Below are 26,264 nucleotides of genomic sequence, written 5' to 3' on the forward strand. Positions count from 1 at the left end.
AAATATTTGACCGAGCAGAAGAATCTTTTCCTCCGCTGTTCCCCTGCAGTTTATACGAGAGCTTACCGCGGCGGTATAAAGGTCGGGAAGAATTGTTGCAGCGATTAGCGCGATGCGTGTAAATTCATGGCCCTCTGGGTAGAGTCCGAGTAAAATTCTTTTTACGTCCTTGGCCGTTCGTGTCTCGCGAAGTGTCCATTCAGCTTTATTAACCCTTGCAATCCTGCCGAGGTATCCTTTGAAATGATTACCTGGCTCCGTGAACTGCAGCCCATTGCGAGGCGAAATGTGCATTCGAGAAACTGCAGCGTGCGAATTGAATAAAGATGAAATGAAGGATGCTGTAATCTGGTGTGTGGTAGCTTTGCTTTGTGAAGTTCGTTGTGAGTAGATTTTCCCTTTCCTTCTAACATTATATATCGTTGAGTATTGTATCGAAAATGTTCCAATTTTATGTAGGGTAACACTAAAACGAGCAGTTACACTGACTTTTTAAAGTTCCTCTATAGAAACTCGAATAGATATATTGAGACTAATTGATTTGCAATTCAGGTTGCGTATTGCTACATCAATTTTAATAATTCCTCAGAGAAACATGCTATCTTTTTAATCATCGCGAAAGGACGGAATTAGGAATAGGTGGTTTCGATTTATCTAGTTACTGTTAATTAGTTAAAGATGTAGAGATATAGAAAATATAACATTTCCATCGCACAGCGAAACGAAATATTTAACAAGCACGATGCAGAGCCTAACCCCTTGACGTACTATTTATTTTCCCTACTAAGCTCGTGTAATATTTTACTATCGGCAATTTAGAAGAAAAGTAGCAAAATTCTCAATTCTACTTCAAGCGGAAATTTCATTTGAAGGTAATACATTGGTAATAGCGAAGTAATTATGTGCTTTTATCCGTAGATAATGAATTGATTGTTGTCAGATTAGTCTAGAAATCTTCATAGCGAGAAAATTAACCCTTTGCACTCGAGAGTATTTTTCTCAACAATTCATTATTTTCTAATGAAATGTCAAGTGTAGTTTTTACAACTAACATAAAGAAACACCTTGCATAAATTAAGAGACACAACTATTTTATTTCGGCGTTCCACGTGTTGATGTGTTATATAAAAATTTAACCCTTCGCACTCGAAAGTTCTGCACTAGAAATATTCAATATTCTCCGATGAGATACAGACGATGTTCTTTGAAATTAATTAATGAGGAAACACATATAAATTAAGGAGGGTAGTTATTTTATTTCAATATTCCACATATTGATGCATCATACAAAGCTTAATATTATATATGAGACTTTATAATTTTGCAAATCAAATCAAGTGGTGACTGAGAGTCACCTCTCGAGTGTAAAGGGTTAATACTGAATTTAAAATTTTATAATTTTCTTAGGTCAAATCAAATGTCGACTGAAAGGGTTAACCCTTTGCACTCGGAAGCTTTTCACTAGAAACATTCGACATTTTCCAATGAAACATAGGCGACACTATTTGAAACGAATTAATGAGAAAACATATGAAAATTAAGAAACAAAGCTATTTTATATAAATATTTCACATATTGATGCATTATACGAAACTTAATACTATATATAACACTTTGTAATTTTATTATATCGAATCAAATGGTGCCTGAGAGTCACCTCTCGAGTGGAGAGGGTTAATTAACGCAATAAATGTGACAAAACCGACGTGCAATTCCCCATCGATAAATCATCCGCTTCTTTTCTCGTCATTCACTGGAACATACACAATCGTCTAAGTGTGTTTTCCCTGGGCCGCAGCCCTTGCCAGCAGTTTCGATTAAGAATAATTGTTTTCGCCCCCAAGCTTTCCCCGTTATTTACATTCCCATCGAGTCCCGTTGGAACACGCTCGTTCGGCGCCGGTACATCGCCGGAATTCAGGCTGCTCCTTGTTCTCCGCACCGTATTCCGCGAGAAAAGGTTCGCGCACGTACGCGAAGGATTCCCCGGGGATGTCTTTTTTATTTATCGCCGTCGACTTCCACGATGGAGCAACCGTGAGAGAGGGAGGGGGGGGGGGGAAGAAAGGACGGGTGGAAACGCTTCTTCCACCTATACGCTTTCCCCATATCGCTGTGTTTTCCCGAGAAATCGTCTCCTTTTAGATTCCAACGTTCCCGGTGCTCCTACGCTCGTACGTGACGCGCCCTTGAACGGGCAAAATATTTTTCGAGAAACAACGGAGCCCAGGGAAAACCCTGGACAGAGCAATTGTGTTTCCAAGTTAATTCGCTCCTGAGCCACTCGATTCTTCCGATCGACGGTTCGAGGAAACGTTGCTCCCTATAGGAGACTAACATAATTAACCCCTTGCCTTACAATGACGAGTGACACTCGTGGTGAAGATTTCGAGATTAGTTTAATAAACATGAATATTGTTCAATGCGCATGGATCAAAGCAAAAAGCTATTTTGTTATTAGCGATATATTATCTTGAAAGAAAATTTGTACATGAAGTGCAGTGGACAATTTCTTTGCCTTTCTTCTAAACTGCTGATAGAAACATTTTGCACGAGCCTAGTAGCAAAAGTAAATAATACGGCAGAGGGTTAATTATAATAATATTCCTACCGCAAGCAGTCAAATGACTGTTTTTAAAATTTCCATTAGAATTTCCTATAGACAACGTAAATCACCTTTATACTTCACGACTTTTCTTAAAATATATGTATAAATCATTCTTCAATATTCACACCTTTTTTATTGTTTATTTTCTGAGAAAAATATATTGTAAAATTGGCTATTATCTTCATTCTATATTAAAAATATAAGTTGTGCTACAGAGCAGTCATTTGACTAGTCGCAGTAGGAATAGGGTTAACCCTTTGCACTCGAGAGGTGACTCTCACTCATCACTTGATTTCATACAGTAAAACTATAAAATTTGATATTTAATATTATATTTCCTATAATACATCATTTTGAGAAATAGCTTTGTTCCTCAATGTACGCGTGATTTCCCGTCGACTTAGTTTCACAAAATATCGATTTTATCTCATCAAAAAATGTTAAAATATTTCTAGTGAAAAACTTCCGAGTGCAAAGGGTTAATTTTCTTTATATATTAACTTTATCCTATTGTTCGTAGAAAATTACGTGTTCGTCATATATAAATCGTGAAAATTGTAGCTTCGAAACTAGAACGTTGCAATGCGTACTCGCGTGAACTTGTAAGTAATTAGCCAACTACCGAGGAGTCAAATTAACTTCTAGAAATTTTTCTGTAGAAACTCCGAGGGTGCGTCTGTTGAGGTTTCTGTTGATTTACAATTCAGTTTCCACATTGCTAAGTCTGTTTCTTTAGTATTTCCAAAGCACTGCCCGTTGGTTTTTCAATAATTACAGTAGAAAGAAATCGGAAGTGGATTGTTTTATGTTAAAAACTTCAATATCCGTGAAGTCGACCTGTTCCGTGAATCCAGTGTTAGATCCGGTCATTTAATCTGTACGGTTAATGTTAAACGTATCATTTACCGCGTGTTTCCCTCGTCACGCGATTCATCGTCGCTGAAAGCGGCCACCACTTTCCGTTTCCACTTTCTCCGGCCCCTCCGCGCTTTCACGGGAACTTCCAGGCCGCGTGTCCCCGTTGGTAAACCTCGACGATGCCCTTGAACGGAAAAGTATTCCCGGGAAACGAGAAATTTCCCTGGGGTCTTTGCCGGATTCGGAAAAACGTTTCGACACGTGCCCGGGTCACACGGTTTTTTCGCGAATCGCGCGGCCTCTCGGACGAGAAGAACGTGTTCCGAATTGTTTCGACATCGGAGTACTTACCTTCCGGTGAAAATGTTATTTTCAATGGTCGAAACGGTAAAAACCATCGTTCTATCCCCCGAGAACCACGGGAATAGAAGTTAAAACGTTTTATGCAAGTTTTATACGCGGGAATCAAGATTTTAACGAATTCCATTAATGCTTGATGCTCAATGTTTCGACAGTGACTGACAGTCTGGTTCTCCGATGTGAATTAACCGCTTGCCCTATGATTTATTTCTGAACTACAATCGATGCTGTTGCATTATCAATCGTTTGTTAGGAATGGAATAAACTTCAATGCTTATTTTATGTCCACGTTCACTACGAAGGTCAACGAAATGTTGATAGAAAAGTAACGTTTATATTTAACACTAAGCCTATTATGCAAGTCGAGCTAACCCACTGAATATTCATTCTGCATATATTTCAATTATAAAAACGTCATTGCAACCGATTTTCAATGAAACTCGTGTATTTGGTATAAATCTTCAGTCTTCGAATCTCCAAAGATATTGTTATCATTTCTATAACGAAATTAGAAATAAGTCACTTTAATTTCTCAGTAGTTTTAGTATTAACCCTTTGCGGACGAAGATTCTTTAAATTATACAAAACCTTCTAAATAATAGAAAAAAGAGAAACTACGTGCTGTTCTCTTGCTGTTCGAGTACTTAACACTAAACGTACCTGATTTCTTCTTTTTGCGAATATTAAAAAGATACAGATATTTATCTGAGAAATTATTCAAGAAATTGATTTAGCAGTACACAGGACGAATGTCAACATCTCGATCATATGAAATGTTCATATTTGGAATACTAAGTTAGCAACGAATGTATTTTAAAGCTTTATGTATTTTAAAGAGTCTTCCTCCACAAACGGTTAAAAGGACAACAGATATTTCTCGAAGGGATCATTGAAAGTTGAATAATAAATAGAATCTATCAAAGTTTATTTATATCGTTCCACTACCACAACCAATTACGAAATATCCAGTGACACGAGATAAATTCTCAGTAAAATTGTCAACAGTGTATTAAATATCAGTTGAAAACTTTCCTCGCGACTGACACGATATTGCAGGTCAAGGTGTTGAATATCACAATAGCCGGTGGCAAAGAATTGCTAAAAGCGATTGTCTAAATACGTTCATCCCTGCTATCGAATTAAATCGCTGTCCCGACAGTCTTCTCGCGTTTTAAATCGATAGAAGCGTAATGTAACTGTCGTTGCGCGACGCGGAACGATCCCGAGATTTATTTATCCGACGCGACGGAAGAAACAACGGCCGAGTTAATATTCATTGCGACGGATCAAAGTATTTCCCCGGTTGCCGATCGGAATCGACAGCTCCGCGGGACCTTATGCGCGCCGCCAGCCCTCGAGTGTTCGGTTGACAACGAGCGTTTGTTTCTGCGACAGGTTTCCTCGGGAGCAACAGACACTGCCGAATCACTTCTATTTCACCGACTTCGAGAGGCACACGGCCGAGATCGCTGCCTTCCATTTGGACAGGTAAGAAAATACTTCAGTTTGCCGGGCTCTCGAAATATCGCCGCCGGATTCGCTCGTCCCTCGAGTGATCCTGCGATTACGCGCAACTTCGGACAAGTCGGTATCAAAGGACTGCAAACATTTAACCCTTTAGAGTCTGTTCCTGGTTGCCGCGGCAGGATTTTGAGAAATTCTGTGTCGTGTTCGATATTAACCCTTTGCACTCGGAAGTTTCTTAACACTGGAACTACTGTAACAGTCAGAACGACTGGTTTCGGTTTTCTTGTAACTGGAGAAATATTAGAATTGAATATCCGAAATGATTTGGAAAATAGTTTCCCTTGGATTCTATAACGAATGTCTGAAGAAATTGAAAGAATCTATTGTTACAATTTTTATACGGATTATGTATTAAGCGTTTTGAATGCTCGGTAGTTCTAGTGTTAACAATATTAAACATCTTTTTATGAGATCGATGATACTTTTTGAAACTAAGTCGGAGGAGATCACAAGTACATTGAGAACTAAGCTATTTATATCGAGGCATTATACAAAGTTCAATATTAAATAGCAGATTTCATAGTTTCATTGCGTTAAATCGAGTGACCCTTTGCACTCGGAAGTTCCTCAGAAATATTTATCATTTCCTTACGAGATAGATGATAGTTTTTAAAGTAACTCGAAGGGATATCGCAAATACACTGAGGAACATTTTCCAAAGCAAAACTTACAGATCAGTCAAAATCAACCCCTTCATACGTCACAACCCAACAAAAGATATCATCCAACTGCCTTCATATTTTTCAATGAAACTTCGAGTGCAGAACTTTGATTAAATTCAATTTCCAAAATATCTATCAGAAATAGAACTCGCATATTCGTTTAAGATTCGCGATCGAACAATCCCTTGGATTCGACGCGAGAAACTGTAGAAAATACCGCGGTAATTTCGGTTCAGACCTAACCCTGACGACTAAGGAGTTTTCCTAATCCGATCGGAAAGTTTTTCTGGCCAAAGGAGGATCGAGTCACAGAGAGTAACAGTTTCCACGAGCATTGCGAACGATTTGTTTGCAGACTGCTGGGATTCCGCAGAGCGATGCCGGTCACCGGCAGAACGTTGAACCTGACGACGGAGATTTATCAGATCGCCGACGGCGAGCTCCTGAAGACCTTCTTCGTCAGTCCCGCCGGTAATATCTGCTTCCACGGCAAGTGCAGTTACTACTGCGATACGGCGCACGCGATCTGCGGAAATCCGGACACCCTTGAGGGGAGTTTCGCCGCGTTTTTGCCGGATAAATCGGTCGCCGCGAGGAAAGCCTGGCGACACCCATGGCGGAGGAGCTACCACAAACGGAAGAAGGCGCTATGGGAGCACGGTGAGCTTTTCTCGTGTCCCCGCGAGCCGTGAATCACCTTTGAACTGTCGTGACGTGCTCGTAAATGCGTGATACCGGTAAATTGGAGCGATGTTACTTCTAGTAATGAATGAAGGAGAATGGCAGTTAGAAGGAAGGACGTTCTGAATTTTGTTTCGTTTTTGACTTGTAGGGGTTTGGGGCGTGTGCTGGGGAGTTGGGAATTAGGGGATTGGAAATTTGGAAATTGGGAGTCGGGGAATTGAAAGTCAAGGAATTGGAAACTAGGGAATTGGAAGTCAAGGAATTAGAAATTAGGGAACGGGAAATTGAGAAATTAGAAATTAGGAAATTGGGAATTAGGAAATTGGAAGTCAGGGAATTTAAAGTTAAAGAATTGGAAACTGGGGGGTTGGAAAGCAAGAACTTGGAAATTAGGGAATTGGAAATTTGAAAGTTGGAAGCTAGGGAATTGTATGTCAATAGATTGGAAATTAGAGAACTGGAAATGAAGAAATTGGAAACTAGGGGTTTAAAAGCAAGAACTTGGAAATTAGAGAATTGTAAATTAGTAAGTTGGAAGCTAGGGAATTGAATGTCAATAAATTGGAAATTAGAGAATTGGAAATCAAGAAATTGGAAACTAGGGGATTGGAAATTAAGAACTTAGAAATTGGGAAACAGGAGACTAAGGAATTGAAAATCAAGAACTCAGAAATGGGGAAATTGGAAACTAGGAAATTGAAAATCAAGAACTTGGAAATTGGGAAACTACAAATTAGAAAACTGGAAATCAGACAACTAGAAATTAGGAAACTGTCTAATCTCACTAAACTTTATTCATAAAAATCCGGAAACGATCAAAACCCCATTAACGCGAGCATGCCCAGCACATAGAAGACACCTATCCCTCGCATCTCCATTTTGTTCCGCCTCGGTAGATGCACCGGTAGCCGAGATATCGAGCTTGAAAGTATGCATTCGAAATGCAGAAGGGCGGAGGGATGAATGAGAAGAGGCCGTGGATTCTCGGGAATACCGTGACCCGGTTCTTTTTTCCAGGAAATGCGTACGCCAGACCGGTGCTAGTAAAAACCGCTGACTCAACGTCTGTGTAGCTGACCAGCGCACGTGCCCCGAGCTTCGGGCAGGTCAGGGCGCGAGCGAGAACTCCGATCTCATTGGACAGAGACGGAGAAGCGGGTTTATTAAAAATGATCGTTCGTTTCGACGAACGATATCTCCGGAACGGGAAGTCGTATCGAGGCGAAACAAAACAGGTTTTAAAAAGCAAGCATCCCGCTGTCTAGCGCCACCAGTTGCGCGAGGAAACTCGGGACACCGTTGTCGTGCCGGTTACTTGAAGTTCCGCTGATTCTCATTCGAGACACGAGCGTGCTGGGCCATCGTTTAGATTCGGCTCCAGGATAACGGTCTTTAAAATAATCCTTGCCGATTAACCTCTTGCCCTGTAATTTATTTCTCGACCGATACAACTACTTTGCTGTTGATAATCTATTAACACTAAAACTACCGAGGATTTAATACGGCTGTTATGAAATCTCTATAAAAATTCTAACAATAGGTTATTTTCGGTTTCTTCAGAGATTCATTATAGTATTCAAAGCTGTTTGTTTTCAAGATCATTTCGAATATTCGACGATTTTGATAAATTAATAATTATGAAACAAAACTATCGAAACCAGTCATTTTGACTGGTATATATTTCTAGTGTTGAAAAAAGAAAATTCTAACATAACCACGTTTGTTCAAGAATAATAAGTGATAACTCAAGAATATTTAACACTAGAACTACCGATATGTAATCTCTATAAAAACTGTAATAGATTATTTTCGGTTTCTTCAGATATTCATTATATTATTCAAGTGAAACTATTTATTTTCAAAATCACTTGGAATATTCATTGCTTTGCAGATATCAGTAATTGCGAAAAAAAACTGAACCAGTCATCTTGACTGGTAGTTCTAGTGTTAACCTTTTGCGGTCCGAAGTGCTCTTAGTTTCTCACTTTGAGGTTCACGTTGACGTTAGTTCATTCAATAACAGCTTAATATGACGCTCTATTTATTTATTCAAGAATATTTGGCAGTCATTGAAATGTTACCTTTAAATGGTACAATTGTGATACTACAAATAAATATAGAAAAATTTGTTAAAACAGGTAGAGGTTACAATAAAATAGAATGTCGAGTCTGACTCAACATAGGACTACTAAGGGTTAACCCTTTCGATCTTTGTATACTAAATAAATGCTTGGTATATCTAAATTCGGTAAATTCTATTGTTTGTAAACGTCCTCATATTACCAACAATATTCCTCGTAGTATCCAATAGTCCTCATACTATTTACAAACAATAAAATTTACCGAATTCAGATACAAGCATTTATCTAGTATGTCGTATGAGGACGCCATGACCAAAAGAATTAATTCAATTCTGAGTAGCTTCATCCTTCGCGAACGTATGTCTTTGAAATTAAATTCCCAAATTTGAAAGACTAAGTCGCATATAAATGATTTAAAAGCAAGAGACGCATATAATTCCTTTTTTCCCATTGTTGATACGTAATTCAGCTTCATCTGATTTTGTATATTTTAAAGAATCTTCGTCTGCGAAAGGTTAAAGTATCCACTGCGAGTCTGACACTTTGTTACGAGGCAAAAGGTTACTCGGAATGCCAATGTGGAGACTGAAATAGTTTAAATCCGAATGCCTGTACAGTCAAACCTGCTTTTGTGCGGTAGATAGGGACCGCATAAAAGAAATCGCACAAAGAAATGTTCGGAAATGTTACGAAATAGTGAGAAAGTGCTTTCAAACAAAATAAATAATTAAATTACATATGGAATCATTTAAAAAAAATGTAATTTCTCATACATGGAGAAATGTTCACAATGCACATAATTCACTGCTACTCGTCGTAGTCCAAAACGCGCATCTACTTGCGATGTACTGGTTCAAAGTCGCTTTCGTCACTTGAAAAACAACAACACTGTTGGAATTCATATACTGTATTATAAAAATAGCACAAACAAAAAATCGCATAGAAAAGGACCGCACAAAAACAGGTTTGACTATACCTGTTATATAACTTTGAATATTTTGTTTTTGCGATACCGTATGTTGTCCTGTGTTGAAAATGAAAATTGAAAAAATTGAAAATTTTCTTGTTTTGAAAATTGATATGGCTGATGCAAGTGGAGATACGAATGAACTCGTGACCGGTCAGCAATGTGTCAAGTCGATTTTTCAAAAAAAAAAACGAGCTAACCGTTATAACGGTTGCAACTCTGAACACTCTTTTCATTTTTCAATGGTTCTTTCATCTTTTTTAAGTGGACTTAAGCCACTTTCAAAATAAACCATTCATTCCACCGATTCTTGGAGATGCCACGTGACGTATTCCGCGAATAAATATTGCGCAAAGTTGAAAATATTATTGTACCAGATCAAAATAAACATAGTGGCATACATGTAAATATCGAACTCGGTAGCAGCTGTCAGTCAATTAACCTATTCGAGACGGCGTTTTTTTTCGAACATGGTCACCAGGAGTGAAATTATGTCACGGGGTTTTCCAATTAAGTTTTTTAAACTCAAAATAAAAACTCAATTTTCTTATTGTTGGTGAGTATGTTTATTTTTATTTCTATACTTTACAGATACTATTAATTCAAAAAAAGTCTTATCTCGACGACTACTTTACTCAGAATGACTGATAAATGTTTGTATTATTTATTATTTATCATTATTATAATTATATAATTATATAATTATATAATTATAATTTTTATAATTCTTATAATTATTATTATAATTAATGTTATAATTATATTACACAAACGGTGTGCAATCGGTCTCGAATGGGTTAAACGACCGCGACTGACTTCTAATGGTGTATTTCGTTTTCATCTGTGCTTCGAGAGTGGATTAATTAAGGAAGGGTTGCTAAGAGTCAATTATTTTTGTAAACAATACGGGTAAAGTATCCGTGTAACGGATGGTTCGTTGACATTTTCCTGTTTAAATTCCAGACTCCGATTACTGTTCCATCGTGAAGGGGATCCCGCCGTACGACGAGGGTCGGCGGCTTCTGGATTTAATGGACATGGCTGTTCTGGACTTCCTCATGGGGAACATGGACAGACACCACTACGAGACCTTCAAGATATTCGGGAACGACACGTTTCCCCTGCACCTGGACCACGGTAGAGGATTCGGGCGACCGTTCCACGACGAGATCTCCATTCTCGCCCCCATCTTGCAGTGCTGCATGATCAGGCAGAACACCCTGGGCACCTTATTAAAGTGAGTTTTTAATCGATCTTTCGGAACCCTTTAAACCGTCCAACTGTGAGCCCCACGGATCCTTTAAGTCCTTTGAATCTGCCCGATCTTTTAAACACTTTGGTACTTTGAGTCTTCCGGATCTTTCAGACATCCCGCTACTTTGAATCTTTGTTTCCTTTGGATACTTTGACACTTTGCATCTTTAGACCTTGCACTCTTTAGACCTAGAGTCTTGGGACTCGGCGATCTCGCAACTTTGAAATTCCGAAGCTCCGGAACTTTCAAACCCCCGAATCCTCAAGTACCTTTAGTCTTGTTTTCGTATTATTCGAGGACGTAGCAACTAGTGTCTATTTTAGATAGCAAGTTAACTTCCTTGAATAACGTTAAAAATTCAAATCCGAAGACTCTTATCGATAAAAGATCCCAAACTGTAAACCTCATTCTCTAAACGATCTACCATTCATCTTCGATTAACCCTTTGCACTCGAGAGGTGACTCTCAGTCACCACCTGATTCGATACAACAAAACTATGAAGTTGAATATTTAATATTTCAAATTAAAATTTGCATTGCTACGTGAGATGTTTAAATAAAACACCTCTGTTGCTTAATTTATCTATGAATTATCATTAAATTAGTTTCAAGCAATATGACCTATATCTCGTCAGAAAATACTGAATATTTCCATTGAGAAACTTTCGAGTGCAAAGGGTTAACTTGCTCTACTTTACTAATAATACTTATATAAGTTTATTTATTCAATAAACGTTTAGTGATATTTTCAGAAAGCCTTATTACAAATATTTATTATTAAGATAATTTCAGTCAGAACATTTTCTTCCAATTTTTAAAAGACACAATAACCTCTTGCCCTAAAGTTTCTCAACTATGATCCATTTAATTATCTTGTCATTAATACTTCATTGAAAAAGAAGAAATTCTAGGCTCGTCCTATGTCTATGTTTGCCCTAAGGTATAGTAATTAACAGACGAATAATACTGAATTCGAATTCAAAAGAGTCGAGTAATATTCATGTTTATTACCTTCTGTTTAACGCTAACCGTACCACTTTTCCTGTCGCAAGCAGTCAAATAACTGGCTGCAAAATAAAGATGAACAACATCGATGATAAATGTTTTCCAGTGAAAACGGGAGCAAAAGGAAATGCAATAATTGGAGAACTGAGTAATAGGACAATATAGGAATTGATATTAAAGTTAAATATATAAAAAAAAACCTAGAATTTCAACCCTCTGCACTCGGAAATCTTTCATTAGAAATATTCAACATTTCAATGAGTTATAGATGACGTTCTTTGAAACGAACTTAATAAGAGAACATCCGTTAATTTTTGTAACAAAATATTTTTAGCAGACACATGGTCAAGAATAGCTGTATACGTTACAAAGCACCGAAAACATCAAGAAACGATGTCAAAATATATAAAATTAAAAAAAAACTTGAATATAACTTAATCTTTTATTTAAAAAATCAATACAGTTCCTAAGCAAAATATGACCGAAATTTTCGTGACATGGAACGTGTTAACGAAGGATTAGCAATTAACCCTTTGCACTCGGAAGTTTTTCAGTAGAAATATTTGGACATTTCCTGATGAAATATAGACGACATTGTTTGAAACTAATTTAACGAGAATTCACAGATAAATTAAGCAACAAAGCTATTTTATTTAAATATTTCGCATTGCAAAATATAATTTTAATTTAAAATACTGAATATTCAACTTCAGTTTTGTTGTATCAAATCAAGTGGTGACTGAAAGTCACCTTTCGAGTGCGAAGGGTTAAACGATAGACGCGAAGATTCTTTGAAATGTACAAAACCTTTAACAGACGAAGCTAAATTCCATATCGATCACATAAATAATAAAAATAACGTAACTACGTACTGGTCTCTTGCTGTTTGAGTAATTAGATCATTCGTTTGCCACGTGTACTGTTCCAAATATGAAAATCTGATCTCCGAAATGTCGACGTTCGTCCGCAAAGGGTTAATTTCTTACGGTGGTATTGAAACCGCGATGGTATCGAGTCGGAAGCAACCAAAGGAGATCAATCCGATGAAATTTACAATTCAGAGCGTCGGCGGGTGAGCTGTCTATCCGGTCTCTCTCGCTCCGCGGATTTCGAAAAAGGGAGAGACGCCGGGGAAAACTTTACGAGCCGCGAGGGCCGAATGGGAGGCCGCGGATAAGGCGGATTTCGGAGTGAAACGTTTTACCAGAATTGCCGGGCCGCTACCTCGTCGTCGTCGCTCGTGAATCTCCGCTTTGATGCGGATTCACAGGGACGGGAGGTTTTTACGGGCGCGATAAATTCGACGGTGCGCGCGGATCTCGTCTACACGCGCGACGCCGGTGACCGATGCACGATCGCGTAACCCTGTCGACGATTATCGATTTGTTCACCTGCGCGGAGAGGAAAGGGGTGGAGATATCTAACGCGTTCGTTGCGTATCGAGGGTTGTTTGGGACGGTTTTGGTAGTGGTAGTTTTAGTGTTTGCGGGTGAGGGAGTTCTGGAATATGGAAATTTTTTTTTGGAAGTTGTAGTTTGGGAAGTTTATGTTTTGGAGGTTCGAGGGTTCGAAGTTTTGAAGGTTTGAATTTTCGAGGTTTTAGGGTTCTGAGATTCAAAGATTCAAAAATTCAAAGATTCAAAGATTCAAAGATTCAAAGATTCAAAGATTCAAAGATTCAAAGATTCAAAGATTCAAAGATTCAAAGATTCAAGGATTCATAGATTCAAAGATTCAAAGATTCAAAGATTCAAAGATTCAAAGATTCAAAGATTCAAAACTTCAGAGATTCAGAGTTTCAAAGGTTCAGAGATTCAAAGGTTCAAAGGTCCAAAAATTCAGATGTTCGAAGATTGAAAGATTCAAAGATTTTCAAATCTCAAATTTCAGAATCTCGACATTTTAAAATTTCAGCATTTCAAAATCTCGAATTTGTCAACCTTATTAGTTTGCAACTTTAAATTGCATAATCCGAAGCAGTTCGTACACTGTTCAAACTGGCGAAAACGTTAACGTGTTTCGCGACAACTGCCACTGTCTCCCCGATAAAAATGGATTGCCTCGTAGATTGAATTCACCGAGATACGGGATTGCGTTTGAGAAGATACCGGTGAATTCTTTAACCCTTCGCGGTCCAATTTGGTTTTCCTATTTCGTGGCTGACGAGCCGTGTTCCGATATCGAGCCTGTATATCTTTTCGTTCTCCTTTGGGGCCGATCTTTAAATCCTTTCGCTTGTATCTATCGGGAAACCGTTTAGTGCTTCTCTTTGTAACCTTTTAGTCTCCCTTCGGTTCTTCCTTTTGTTGTGTTCGTTCCACAGAAGCAGTTATCGCATCGAGTACTTGTATAATTAGCGCGACATTGATTTATTAAAATATTTCCTCGATTTTTCCTTCTTCTTTCAGCCTCTTCTGCACGTATATTCCACATATACCTTTCCATTGCTCTCCAGATGTCGAGAATATTTTATTTATACCTACAATCTTTTATTCGTTCAGCAATGACATCTGATACCACTCCCTATAATCAATACTTTTTCATTTAATTACCATTTTCATCTACTATTCAGAGTTTAAGCTTCAGAAAACACTAAACTATTTAAAATATCGACAGATTGTATTAACCCTTTGCACTCGAGGGCTTCGAGCCATTTAAAATTTTCCATTACAAACTGTAACATTTTGTCATTAAATATATTATAATATTTATAATCGATAAAAGACAGTAAAATATATCTATGACTTTTCTTTTCGTATCTTTTATTTATATGTTAATATGCTTTCTCTATTAAAATTACATCCAGTTGCTGTCAGTGAGAAAAAGCTTCGAGTGCAAAAGGTTATCTGTAACAAAGAAAGGATTCGAGGAAAATTTGAGGAAAGCAGGAATAGTTCTTAACATTAAAACTACCGTGTATTTAATACGATTAATATATAATCCCCATAAAAATTGTAACAATAGATTATTTTCAGTTTCTTCAGATATTCATTACAGTAGTAAGTAAAACTATTGATTTTCAAGATAATTTTGAATATCCAATGCCTTCAAGATATGAATAATTGCGGAACAAAAAATCAAAACCAGTCATTTTGACTGGCACGGTAGTTCTAGTGTTAAGGAATTAATCTATATCTTGGTGGAGTAACTATTGTAGTAACATATTGGGTTTTCGAGGTTTCCCGATGATTCTGTGGCTGGTAGTGACTAGCGTGTAGCTGGCAACGAGTGATTATAGGCGATAATGACTGGACAGCGGATTTTTCTTTAAATATGTAGGGTATGTGAGAGATTAAGGTGTGAATGAAGAATATTTATAACCAAGTGATAGGAGCGTAGGGCATACGAGAGATTAGGGTGCAAATGAAGAGTGTTTATGTAGTATCTAGAATTTTTAGCGTAGGTTAAAGTATTTTTAAGAAGAGTTAATGTGAGAATGAGTGTGAGTGAAGGACTATAAAACGGTCGAGTGAAAGTGGCCTGCACAACGTCACAGACCCGAGACTGCAGGGCCAGCTTTCCGGGGATGCATCCGAGTGTTTGTGATGAGTGCGAGTGAGAAGAATGCTTGTGGGGGAGAGAATGATTTTTGGGAGAGAATGTCTGTAAGAGAGTGGCGAGAGTCGTGTATTGGCCTTCGTGGCGTTGAGTTGTACTTTTTATGTGTTGTCCGTATTGTTTCCATATTTCATTAACCCCTTGACCTATGACTTCTTTCTCAACTCTCATCGATACGGCTACTTTGTCATGAATAATTTATTGGAAAAAGAGAAAAATTCTAAGCATATGTTATTACTATATTTCCTTTTAAGTATAATAGTTGATTACAGAGGAATAATGTTTATTTTGAATTCGAATTAACTAAGTAATATAGATATTTGTTGAATCATGTTGAAAATCTTCACCGCGGGCCTCACTCGTTGTTGTAGGACAAGAGGTTAAATGCATATATTTATTCCTAATTCTCGATTACCGAAGATCCACCTTTTCACTATCTATAATAATAGCCACGCTGTACTATTTGTATCTCGATCGAGATGTATAACTCGCCGTTCAGTTTGGCCATCCGAATACGTACCGAAGATAGAATTTAAGCGCGTTTTAAACTCGGTCATCTTGATACTTTGAAACGGTCGACGGGCGACTTAGCTCGAATAGAATCGTGTAGTGCTCGTTGAAGCCGCATTAAAGAAGCCCACACTCCATCCATTAAACCTGATATTATAGGATAATTGCATCCTGTGGCCACTACGTTGCAACCACGCTCCGTCGTATCAGTCACGGTTGCTTCTTTCATTATGACTTCGTTTCCATTCAATGCTCATTCGCCGGACGAGAAGAGCCACGCTCCTTTGAATACCTACATTATTAAACACTGGAATTTCTAATTTAACGTATTCCCTGATTAGCCGCGCTAACGAGATGCCTGCTGCTCCTGTGTACACCTGTTTACCAGCGACGAGCTTAGTGCCAGTGCTTCTCGCGAGTTCTTGGTCCTCAAATTTAAAGAAACTTGCAGTTTAAATGTAAGCTTTGGAAGTTTCTTAATTTCAGAATTTTAACGGCTCGCAATTGGGAGGTTTGGAAGTTTGAATGTTTAAAACATTTGGAAGTTTGAAAGTTTAAAAATTTAGGAGTTCGAAAGTTTGGAAGTTTAAAGGCTTGTGAATCTGAAAATTCGAAACCTTCAAAGTTTCATAAATGTAAGCTTTGAAAATTTCATAATTTCCAAATGTCAACGCTTCGAAATTTGGAAGTTCTCAAGTTTAAAAATGTAGAAGTTTTCAAGTTTAAAAATTTGGAAGTTTTCAAGTTCGAAAATTTAAAAGCTCGTCAATCAAAAAATTCGAGAATTCTGAAGTAGAAAAGCTTAGAAGTTCAAAAGTTTGAAAATTTAAAGGTTTGGCGATCTGAAGATTCGAAAGCTTGAAAGTTTCTAAATGTCCAAGCTTTAAATCTAAACTTCTCGCTGTCTTAACAATTTTCGAGGAAACTACTAAAACACGCTAACATCCCATTGTCCAGTAACGCTTCGAAAATCCATCACTAGCACTCGCATTCCTCGAAGCTCTTTAATTCGAACGGTATATACACTCCAGCACCAAGTTTCTCCCATCACCAGAGGGAAAACAAATAAATTGGAAACTTCGAGCGGAGTCGATGGAGCCATTAAATTACGTTCACAGCTAATTAACTATCAGTTTGCTCGCAGAAACTTACCGACAGCGAGGCATTTTAAATATAAAAACCTCCGGGAAATTGATTGCGCGGATGTCTGCGAGTAACTCACAGGAGATGGACCTTGATTCGAGTTCCTCGATTAAGTAAATACTCGAAGGATTCACCGTCGTCCGGGGTCATCAATTTCCACGCCGGTCGTAATCGGTCGAACGGTATAGAAGCTGCTCGATCGAGTCTTTATCCCTCCACTGTCTGCTTTTCTACTCTCCCCCGCGACATCGGGAAGTAGCCAGCCGGAAAAGTACTTTTATCCGCTCCCTTTCTTGAAGATGCGTCCTTAAACATACATACGCGTGCACTGTACAACGGGTGTGTGCCAAGAAAACAATCTAGCCTTGAGGAAAATTGAAATTTTTCTCGTGTAATCTACAAATAAATGAATCGTCGGTGATCTTCGTGGAATATTCAGATTTTCAACGTGAATTTCTGATAGTTGTATAGAAACTTACTAATTTTAGAAGTTTTTAAACATGTTTGTTTATTTGGAGTAATAGTAATACATTTCTGAGACTCTCTTATTACAATTTTTATATTGTCGCGTTTAGGAATGTCGTTCCAATGCAGTCGTTGTAATTTCAAGGGAAACCTGTTTGACAATTCCAGCGACATTTACTACAACCTATTCGTTATCAATTATTCGCGTCGCTCGTAGACCGAAACTTAAAACAAACACTCAAGATTACGGGATTCATGTTATTCCGCCGGTTTGTTTGCGGGAGAAGAAAATCCGTCATTTCGACGGGGCCGCGACGTTACGAATTCATGCGCCGACAGATACGAACAGCCAGGAGGAGCCAGGCTTCATAAGAATACATTAGGAGCGCTAAAGTTATCGGGGTCACCGTGTACATGGCATAAGCGGCATCCGCTGGGAACTTCGCCCGAGCCGATTCTTTATTCATCGCTCTTTTCCAGCGGGAAGATCCTCCATTATCGGATCCCTTGTCCCGAAATATCCTAGGAAAACCCTCGAAAAACTCTTGGACCTCTCCGCCACCATAAATGATCGAGCAATTCCTTTTTAAGTCAATAATGAAACTCGTATCTGTCGCCTATAACCAATTCACAAAACAACTATAAACATTCTATTAACCCTTTGCACTCGAGAGGTGACTCTCAGTCACCATTTGATTTGATACAGCAAAACTATGAAGTTGAGTATTTAGTATTTTAAATGAAACTTTGTATTGCTGTGTGAAATATTTAAATAAAATAGCTTTGTTAATGTGCCTGTGAATGATCGTTACATAAGTTTCAGGCAATTTCATCTACATCTCGTCGGAAAATTGAACATTTCCAGTGAAAAACTTCCGAGTTCAAAGGGTTCAACTTAATCCAATTGTAATAAAAATAACTTTGTTGCTTAATGTACCTATGAATTATCGTTAAATAAGTTTCAACCAATATCACCAATATCTCGTCAGAAAATTGAATATTTCCAATGAAAAACTTCCTAGTGCAAAGGGTTCAACTGAATCCATTGCAAGGAACCAATACAAGAAAAGTTACACAAAATCCCCTAGAATAAAAACATAAACAAAAGACATAAATACTCGTCGGGCCAGTCACGAAGACCCATAGTTCCCTCTCGATCGCGTGTGCGTTTCCCCGGCCCGCGGGAAGATACGTATCTTCCTCCGACGGGGGGGGGGGGGGGGGGCAGCTTCTAATTACAGGAGGATTTGCATTTTTATTGAAAAATTTCTTTCCTCCGCGGCCCTGATCGATTCCGGGTAGGGTCACGTTCTTTAATCTTTCCGGTGCCGACAACGACTTCCGCGGATTTGCATGTTTATTAAAAAACGATCGACTTTGGCTCCGATTCCGGTGAATATTGAAAGGCCTGCCGAAACTTTTCGGAACCGGAAAGACTGCTTCTCTTTTTTCCCCTGCTGCAGGTTCTCGTTCTTTTCCCTCACCCTCTATCCGTCTCTTCTTCGTTCGAATACGCGAGCGTTGAATACGCGACCGGGCCGGCAAGTTGATCAAAACCTCGACGCGTTCATTGTTCGGCCGACAATCACTTTCACTGGACGGAAGGGGGAGGGGGAGGAAAAGTTCCTCCGCGTTTCGCAGCCGCCGTTCATAAACCTGCGAGGCACAAAAGGGGAAGAAAAGAGGACGCCGCGGAATTTTTTTGTTAAGCTCGTGCTCTCGTGCCTTTTGCTTCTTTTTCGTTCGACGGATTGTTCTTGCGATTGTTCTTGTAAATGAGGGGGAACGATCGGAGTCGTTTGAGAGTATCGTGGCAGTTTAGGGGAGCGACCTTCGGTTCGAGTGAGATCGATCGTTCTGGTAACGGTAATGATACCGCGGATTTATTGACTGTAGCTCTCCGTCAGAGGTTGAGAGTAAAGAATAAAGAAGTATGTGAATCACTTGACATTTCCTTTCGGTGTCGGAGAACTTTACACAAATGTTTAATCAAGGACGTTTGAATTAACCGTTTGAGTAAACGATTGCGCTTGTCGTTAGTCATTTAATACGGTTAATATGTAATCCCTATAAAAATTGCAATAGATTATTTTCAGTTTCTTCAGACTTTCGTTATAGTATTCGAGTGAAACTATTTACTTGTCAGGTCAGTTCGATAATCGATTATTTTGATTGGAACGTAGTTCTATTGTTAAATATTTCTTTTGTTCTGTCACCTTACGTTTAACCTCTTGCGCTGCAAACACATACACACGTTCCAAAATTGTCAATGTCTTTTACACGTTGATAATCTTGTTGCATTACGCGTATTAGGTTGTTATTCCATAAAAAATCATTAATAAACAGAATTGGTGTACATATCTCCGTAAAATAGGTAAAAACAATATTCTTCGCGCGAGACAAATCACGAAATTGCCGAATCTCTGAATTCATTTCTAGCGCAACTGGCTAATTTACCCCTTACGCTACAGTATCGTATCAAACTTGACAAACATAAATATTATTGAGTTTGCTTCAATACAAATTACATATTATTCCTCTGTTATCAATGATTACATCTTAGAGTCTACGTTGACGTAGAATAAGACTGGAATTTTCTCCTTTCTCAATAAATTATTGACCCTAATCGTACCACGTGCTTTTATAACGTCTTATACCACGATGTGACCCTCAGTCACTTATGAGAATAAAAGGAATGATTAAAACAAACTTTATTTCATATTGCAAAAGTTTTTTTGGGCTCTTAAAATTTGGAACCTATAAACAAAAATAACATTTTCATTTGAAACTTGATTTGACACAGTAAAACTATAGAACGTAATATTTAATGTTAAACTTTGTATAATGCCTCGATTCGTGAAACATTGGAATAAAACAGCTTTGTTCCTGAATGTACTCGTGATTTCTCTTCGAATTAGTCTCAAAGAACATCGTCTTCGCCTCGTAAAGGAATGTTAAATATTTCTAGTAACAAACATCCGAGTGCAAAGGGTTAATTGTAAAGCAGCTGGGTCGATCACAGTTCAGAAAGAAATCAAAGGTCAACTGGTTAATCGTTTACGACGCAACGAACGTTCTTTCCACTCGCTAAACGATTTCCAAGCGACGAGTAACGGTTCCCCCGACGTTTCGTTTCCAGATTCCACAACGGACCGGTACGCCTGAGCGACGCGATGCGGAAAAGCATGGCGAAGGACCCCGTGGCGCCGGTTTTATGGGAGCCCCATCTAACGGCGCTCGACAGGAGAGTGCGCGTGATACTGCAAGCGATCAGGGACTGCGTGAGGCGCGAGGACTCGAGTCAGGTGGTGCAGGAGAAAGCCGAGGACGGCGCATCCTAACACAACCGTCGCTCCTTATCGAAAGGAACACTGAAATCGTTGCTGAAAGAGAAAACGAAGCAACGGGATAAAGAGACTGTGAGTTAATCGCGGTGCCTCGTTCGTTTGTAAAAAAAACAGAATCTTGTATAAAAGACGTGTAAAAACAAAACTGGTTTGCGTGTGAGAGTGAACCGTAAGTTTCTTATACACTGTGGTACGTGGGAATATTCGTAAAGAAATGATCATTCGCCTTTGATTCTTGTTTCCATCGAGGAAAATCATCGAAACACATTGCGTGCTAATTTTCAGAAAACTGAATTGAATGACAATTTTCACTGAGGTCAACTTATATCACATAGAAAAACTCAGATATATTGTTATGTAATATATTTTAAATAGATAATCAACTCGAATGAAATTTTATATCTTTTCAATACTGCGATAATTAGCGAAGTTGCATAGCGGTCTTTATAAAACGAGATTTCTCGTTACCGGTACGCAATGTGTTAACACTAAGACTACCAGACGAGTCGAAATGGCCTATTCCTGGTTCCTTTTTGCAATTATCCAAAAGACAACAGACGTTTCTCTGATTATTCAAGAAATTGGTCCAGCAATGCGCAAACTGAATTGTAGATCGATTCAGGTTCCCATAGCTGCGTTCTCGGAGTTTTTATAGACTTTCGAAACGGCGATTTAGCTCGGTAGTTTTAGTGTTAAGTAACCTAATCGTTTCATCTTGTACGAAATTATTTCGAGTAATCCATTCGACGCTTTTTTCCCGTGTCACTCTCCTCGAGTTACTTCACGCGAGACTTGTACAAAGAGGCTGTACATAGTGTATGTATGATAAACGTGGGAGCAGTTTTACGAATCAAAAAAAAAAAGAAAAAGAAAAAGAAGAAGAAACACTTGCAACGCTTTCCGTGTACGTGCAGAGGAGACCGAGAGGAGACTGCGGATATTTTAGGGATGGGTTCGGCGACTGTTGCTCGTCGAAAAGCCGAATGAGAAACGCTGTTTCCGTCAAAGTGTCTTATCTCGTCCGCGATCGTTGCCGATCGTTCGAATATTTCAACGTTTATCGTCGGGTAGGAAACGCGTGATCGTTTCCGACGCCGATTCTCGATAGTCGCGACTGAATTTTCGGGGAACTTTTGTTCCCATGGAAACGATTCGCTTTTCGCGGGGACAGTCGCGTTTGCTGGCCACGTTGGATCGCTATGGTGCGCGCGGGAGAGAGAGAGAGAGAGAGAGAGAGAAGTGTCTTTTGTAAAAGTATGTGTGCTTTTCGTACGCATGTGCATCCGTGACCGTTTCCAAAGTGCACCTATGTACCCGTAAGTGTTTTTTTTCCTGGGCAGTGAGGAAAAGAAAAGAACTCTGTTGGAGAAACTTTCGTGTCATTTTATCGCAACCCTTGATCTTTCCTACCCTTTACTCCTTTGTGTTTCAGGTAATATAGTTTCGGTTGCTGCTGCTTTTATAGGTAAGTTTTATTATTACTTTGTTATTTCTATCTTGCTATGCTTCTATTTTTTATTTTTATATTTCTGTCTTTTTATCTTTCTGCTGTTCTGCAGTTCTAGATTTCTACATTATTTCTATCGTTCTCTTCACCGCCATCTTCCTCGTCGAGTTCCTGAATAATTTCCACTGGGAACAATAAACATTTCCTATCCTTTGCTCCTTTCTGCTTCAGGGAATATAGTCTAGGCTGTTGCTACTTTTATAGGTAAGTTCTATGATTCTTTTATTTTTTCTGTCTACCTTTCTACGTCCCTACATTTCCATTATTCTCATCAACACCATCTTTAATTCTAACAATTCTCCAAAGCACAATAATTTCCACTGGATACAACAAACATTTCCTATCCTTTTCCTCTCTGTTTCAGGGAATATAGTCTAGGCTGTTGCTACTTTCATAGGTAAGTTCTATGATTCTTTTATTATTTCTGTCTACCTTTCTACATCCCTACGTTTCCATTATTCTCATCACCACCATGTTTAACACTATGTTTACGGGAATTTATTGTACAATTTATTCTATTGTTCCTGGGGAAGTTGATATTCGTTCATTTAGATTTTGGAAATTGTAGATGTAGAAATAGACAATCAGGATTCATATTCGTGTAATTGGATCAACGAAAACCGATTGAAACATTTACCAAATAATGTTTATAAAATTCAATCTGCGTCAAATTGACGCGTTCCGTAATAGTGTTAATCCTAATAATTCTCTAAAGCACAATAATTTTCATTGGGAACGACAAACATTTCCTATCCTTTTCCTCTCTGTTTTAGGTAATACAGTCTAGGCTGTTGCTATTTTCATAGGTAAGTTCTATGATTCTTTTATTTTTTCTGTCTGCCTTTCTACATTCCTACGTTTCCATTATTCTCATCACCACCATCTTTAATCCTAATAACTCCTCAAACCACAATAATTTCCACTCGAACCAACAAACATTTCACATAAATACCCTCAACGAGATCCATTTCAAACGTTCACGTAATCGTTTCGCGAATTTACTTTCGTCAAACTCTGTTCATTCGAATTTCAGACACGAATTTCAATCTTTCAATTACTAATCCTTGATTTATTAACGTCCAGCCGAACTAAGAGTCCAGGAAGCTTCACGCAGCAAAACGTGTGCAAGGAAAAATCAATTTCCCACGGCGATCTTGTTCAGGAAATCTGAAAGATTCACGAGTCCCCTTAATTACGTCGCGCGCCGGGATTTAACCCTTTGAACTCTGTAGGCTCCAGTATTGCACCAGTTATAATATTAGATACTTCAATGAATCTTAAAGAAACTGCCCTAAAATCATTCGATTTTCTGCACATCCAAATTTAACCTTTCGAACTCTGTGGGCTCCAATATTGCACCAGTTATAATATTAGATATTTTAATGAGTCTTAAAGAAACTACCCTAAAATCATTCAAATTTTGTGCTAAGAAGGAAGATAAAAGATTGAAGGAATGTTATAGCATTTGTAATTTCCGTTAGGAATACTATAAAAATTAGTTGCAGTTGCTGATAAATTACAAAAAACTTGAAGTGCTAAGGGTTAACCCTTTGATTAATTGAATTAAAATTCAATATTCAATTTTCTATTAGGTATCAACACGTGAACCTTAGAAATAAATTAGTTCCAACTCTTAATTTATGTAAGATTTTCCTTTATCTTACTTGCTAACATTATCAATATTTCAACAGAAAATGGTAGACATTTAGAATGAAAGATATTATCGAGTACAAAGGATTAACCTATTCACTGCTAGTCACGAATATACTCGCAGCAAGAGATTGCCAGTTTGGTACGATCTTGGTTGTATTTGAAATGTATCGTAATATAATGCAAAATAAATTGAAAGTACAAATGAAATCACACATTTTATACTTACAGTGAATGGGTTACTACAAGATTTATCATTGTTATAAAAGAATAAGAAATATTGTATAGAATTCCTAAAATTCTCATGGCAATGAACGTGTTAACCCTTTGCACTCGGATGTTTCTTACTAGAAATATTTAACGTTTCTTTACGAGACGAAGACGATGTTCTTTGAGCCTAATTCGAAGAGAAATCATCAGTACATTGAGGAACAAAGCTGTTTTATTCCAATGTTTCACGTATCGAGGCATTATACAAAGTTTAAGATTAACCATTTGCACTCCAGAAGTTTTTCACCGGAAATATTCAATATTTTCTAATGAGATAAAGACGACATTTTCTTATTATACAAAGTTTAATATTAAATATCAAAGTTTACAGTTTCGCTGTGTCAAATCATTTGGTGAATTAGAGGCGCCTCTGGAGTGCAAAGGGTTAAATATCACATTCTATAGTATAGTGATCCCGGACGAGCCTCCAAGTATTTTGGGGTGGTTATTATTAGAGATAGTGAAAAGGTGGATCTTCGGTAATCGAGAATTAGGAATAAATATATGTATTTAACCCTTTGTCCTACAACAACGAGTGAGGCCCGCGGTGAAGATTTTCAACATGATTCAACAAATATCTATATTACTTAGTTAATTCGAATTCAAAATAAATATTATTCCTCTGTAATCAACTATTATACTCAAAAGGAAATATAGTAATAACATATGCTTAGAATTTTTCTCTTTTTCCAATAAATTATTCATGACAAAGTAGCCGTATCGATGAGAGTTGAGGAAGAAATCATAGGTCAAGGAGTTAATGAAATATGGAAACAATACGGACAACACGTAAAAAGTACAACTCAATGCCACGAAGGCCAATACACGACTCTCGCCACTCTCTTACAGACATTCTCTCCCAAAAATCATTCTCTACCCCACAAGCATTCTTCTCAGTCGCACTCATCACAAACACTCGGATGCATCCCCGGAAAGCTGGCCCTGCAGTCTCGGGTCTGTGACGTTGTGCAGGCCACTTTCACTCGACCGTTTTATAGTCCTTCACTCACACTCATTCTCACATTAACTCTTCTTAAAAATACTTGAACCTACGCTAAAAATTCTAGATACTACAATAGTTTTACTGTGTCAAATCAAGTGGTGACTGAGAGTCACCTCTCGAGTGCAAAGGGTTAATAGTCTCCGGTTTCATTATTAACCTCTAATTTCTCCTTAGACGTCCCGTTTACGTTTCGCTCGTCGGATCTTCGACGCTCGCTGAGAACTTACGAAAACATTCGATAATTCCCCGCGGCCAAAGCCCCGGAAACAATTTTCCCCGGCCGAGTGAAAGAACCTCGGGAATTTCGTGCGACCACACCGGGCACACTTTTCTTCGGCGCGGCCGGAACAATTAAACGCGGCTGCGAACGCCGGTTGAAGGGTTAACGAAACGAATTTCATTTCCATATTCGCGCGAAAAGTGGAAAGAGCAATTTGTAGAACGGTGCACGACCGGCCGCCTTGTCGAAATAACATTAAACGGAAACTGCAACGAAATTATGCCGACTTCCACTCGCAATTAAACGGCGCGCCGCGCATCGGGAGGCGTTATTTTGAAAAGTGTTTTCGACGGTTAACACCCGTGAAACGACGTTTGTTTTGCGGGGGAAATAGGATGTCGGGATTGGCAGCCACTCGTGAGAATTGAATTTCCTCGCCGAAAAAAAAATTGAAGCGATGCACGGGAAACCTGGGAATATGAGAGAGAGAGAGAGAGACAGATCTTCGAATGTACTCGTAATGATGTGACAAATGGAAAATTAAATGTTCCTGAGATCTGTTGGATAGATTGGGCATTCGGGAG

General features: G+C 38.4%; 1 protein-coding gene across 1 annotated transcript in view; it reads left to right on the forward strand.

Annotated features, from left to right (window-relative positions):
- The window catches only part of LOC116427095 (extracellular serine/threonine protein CG31145), a 117,492-nt gene extending 95,091 nt beyond the window's left edge, over positions 1–22,401 (forward strand). Inside the window, exons 4-7 of the mRNA XM_031977044.2 lie at positions 5,222–5,314; positions 6,371–6,675; positions 10,711–10,984; positions 20,823–22,401. Coding sequence (XP_031832904.1) covers positions 5,222–5,314; positions 6,371–6,675; positions 10,711–10,984; positions 20,823–21,024 — 874 coding nt within the window. The 3' untranslated portion in view covers positions 21,025–22,401. The remainder of the gene's footprint in view (positions 1–5,221; positions 5,315–6,370; positions 6,676–10,710; positions 10,985–20,822) is intronic.
- Positions 22,402–26,264: the final 3,863 nt, after the last annotated feature.

Source organism: Nomia melanderi, chromosome 14 (assembly GCF_051020985.1).
Source record: "Nomia melanderi isolate GNS246 chromosome 14, iyNomMela1, whole genome shotgun sequence".
NCBI classification, from domain to species: domain Eukaryota; kingdom Metazoa; phylum Arthropoda; class Insecta; order Hymenoptera; family Halictidae; genus Nomia; species Nomia melanderi.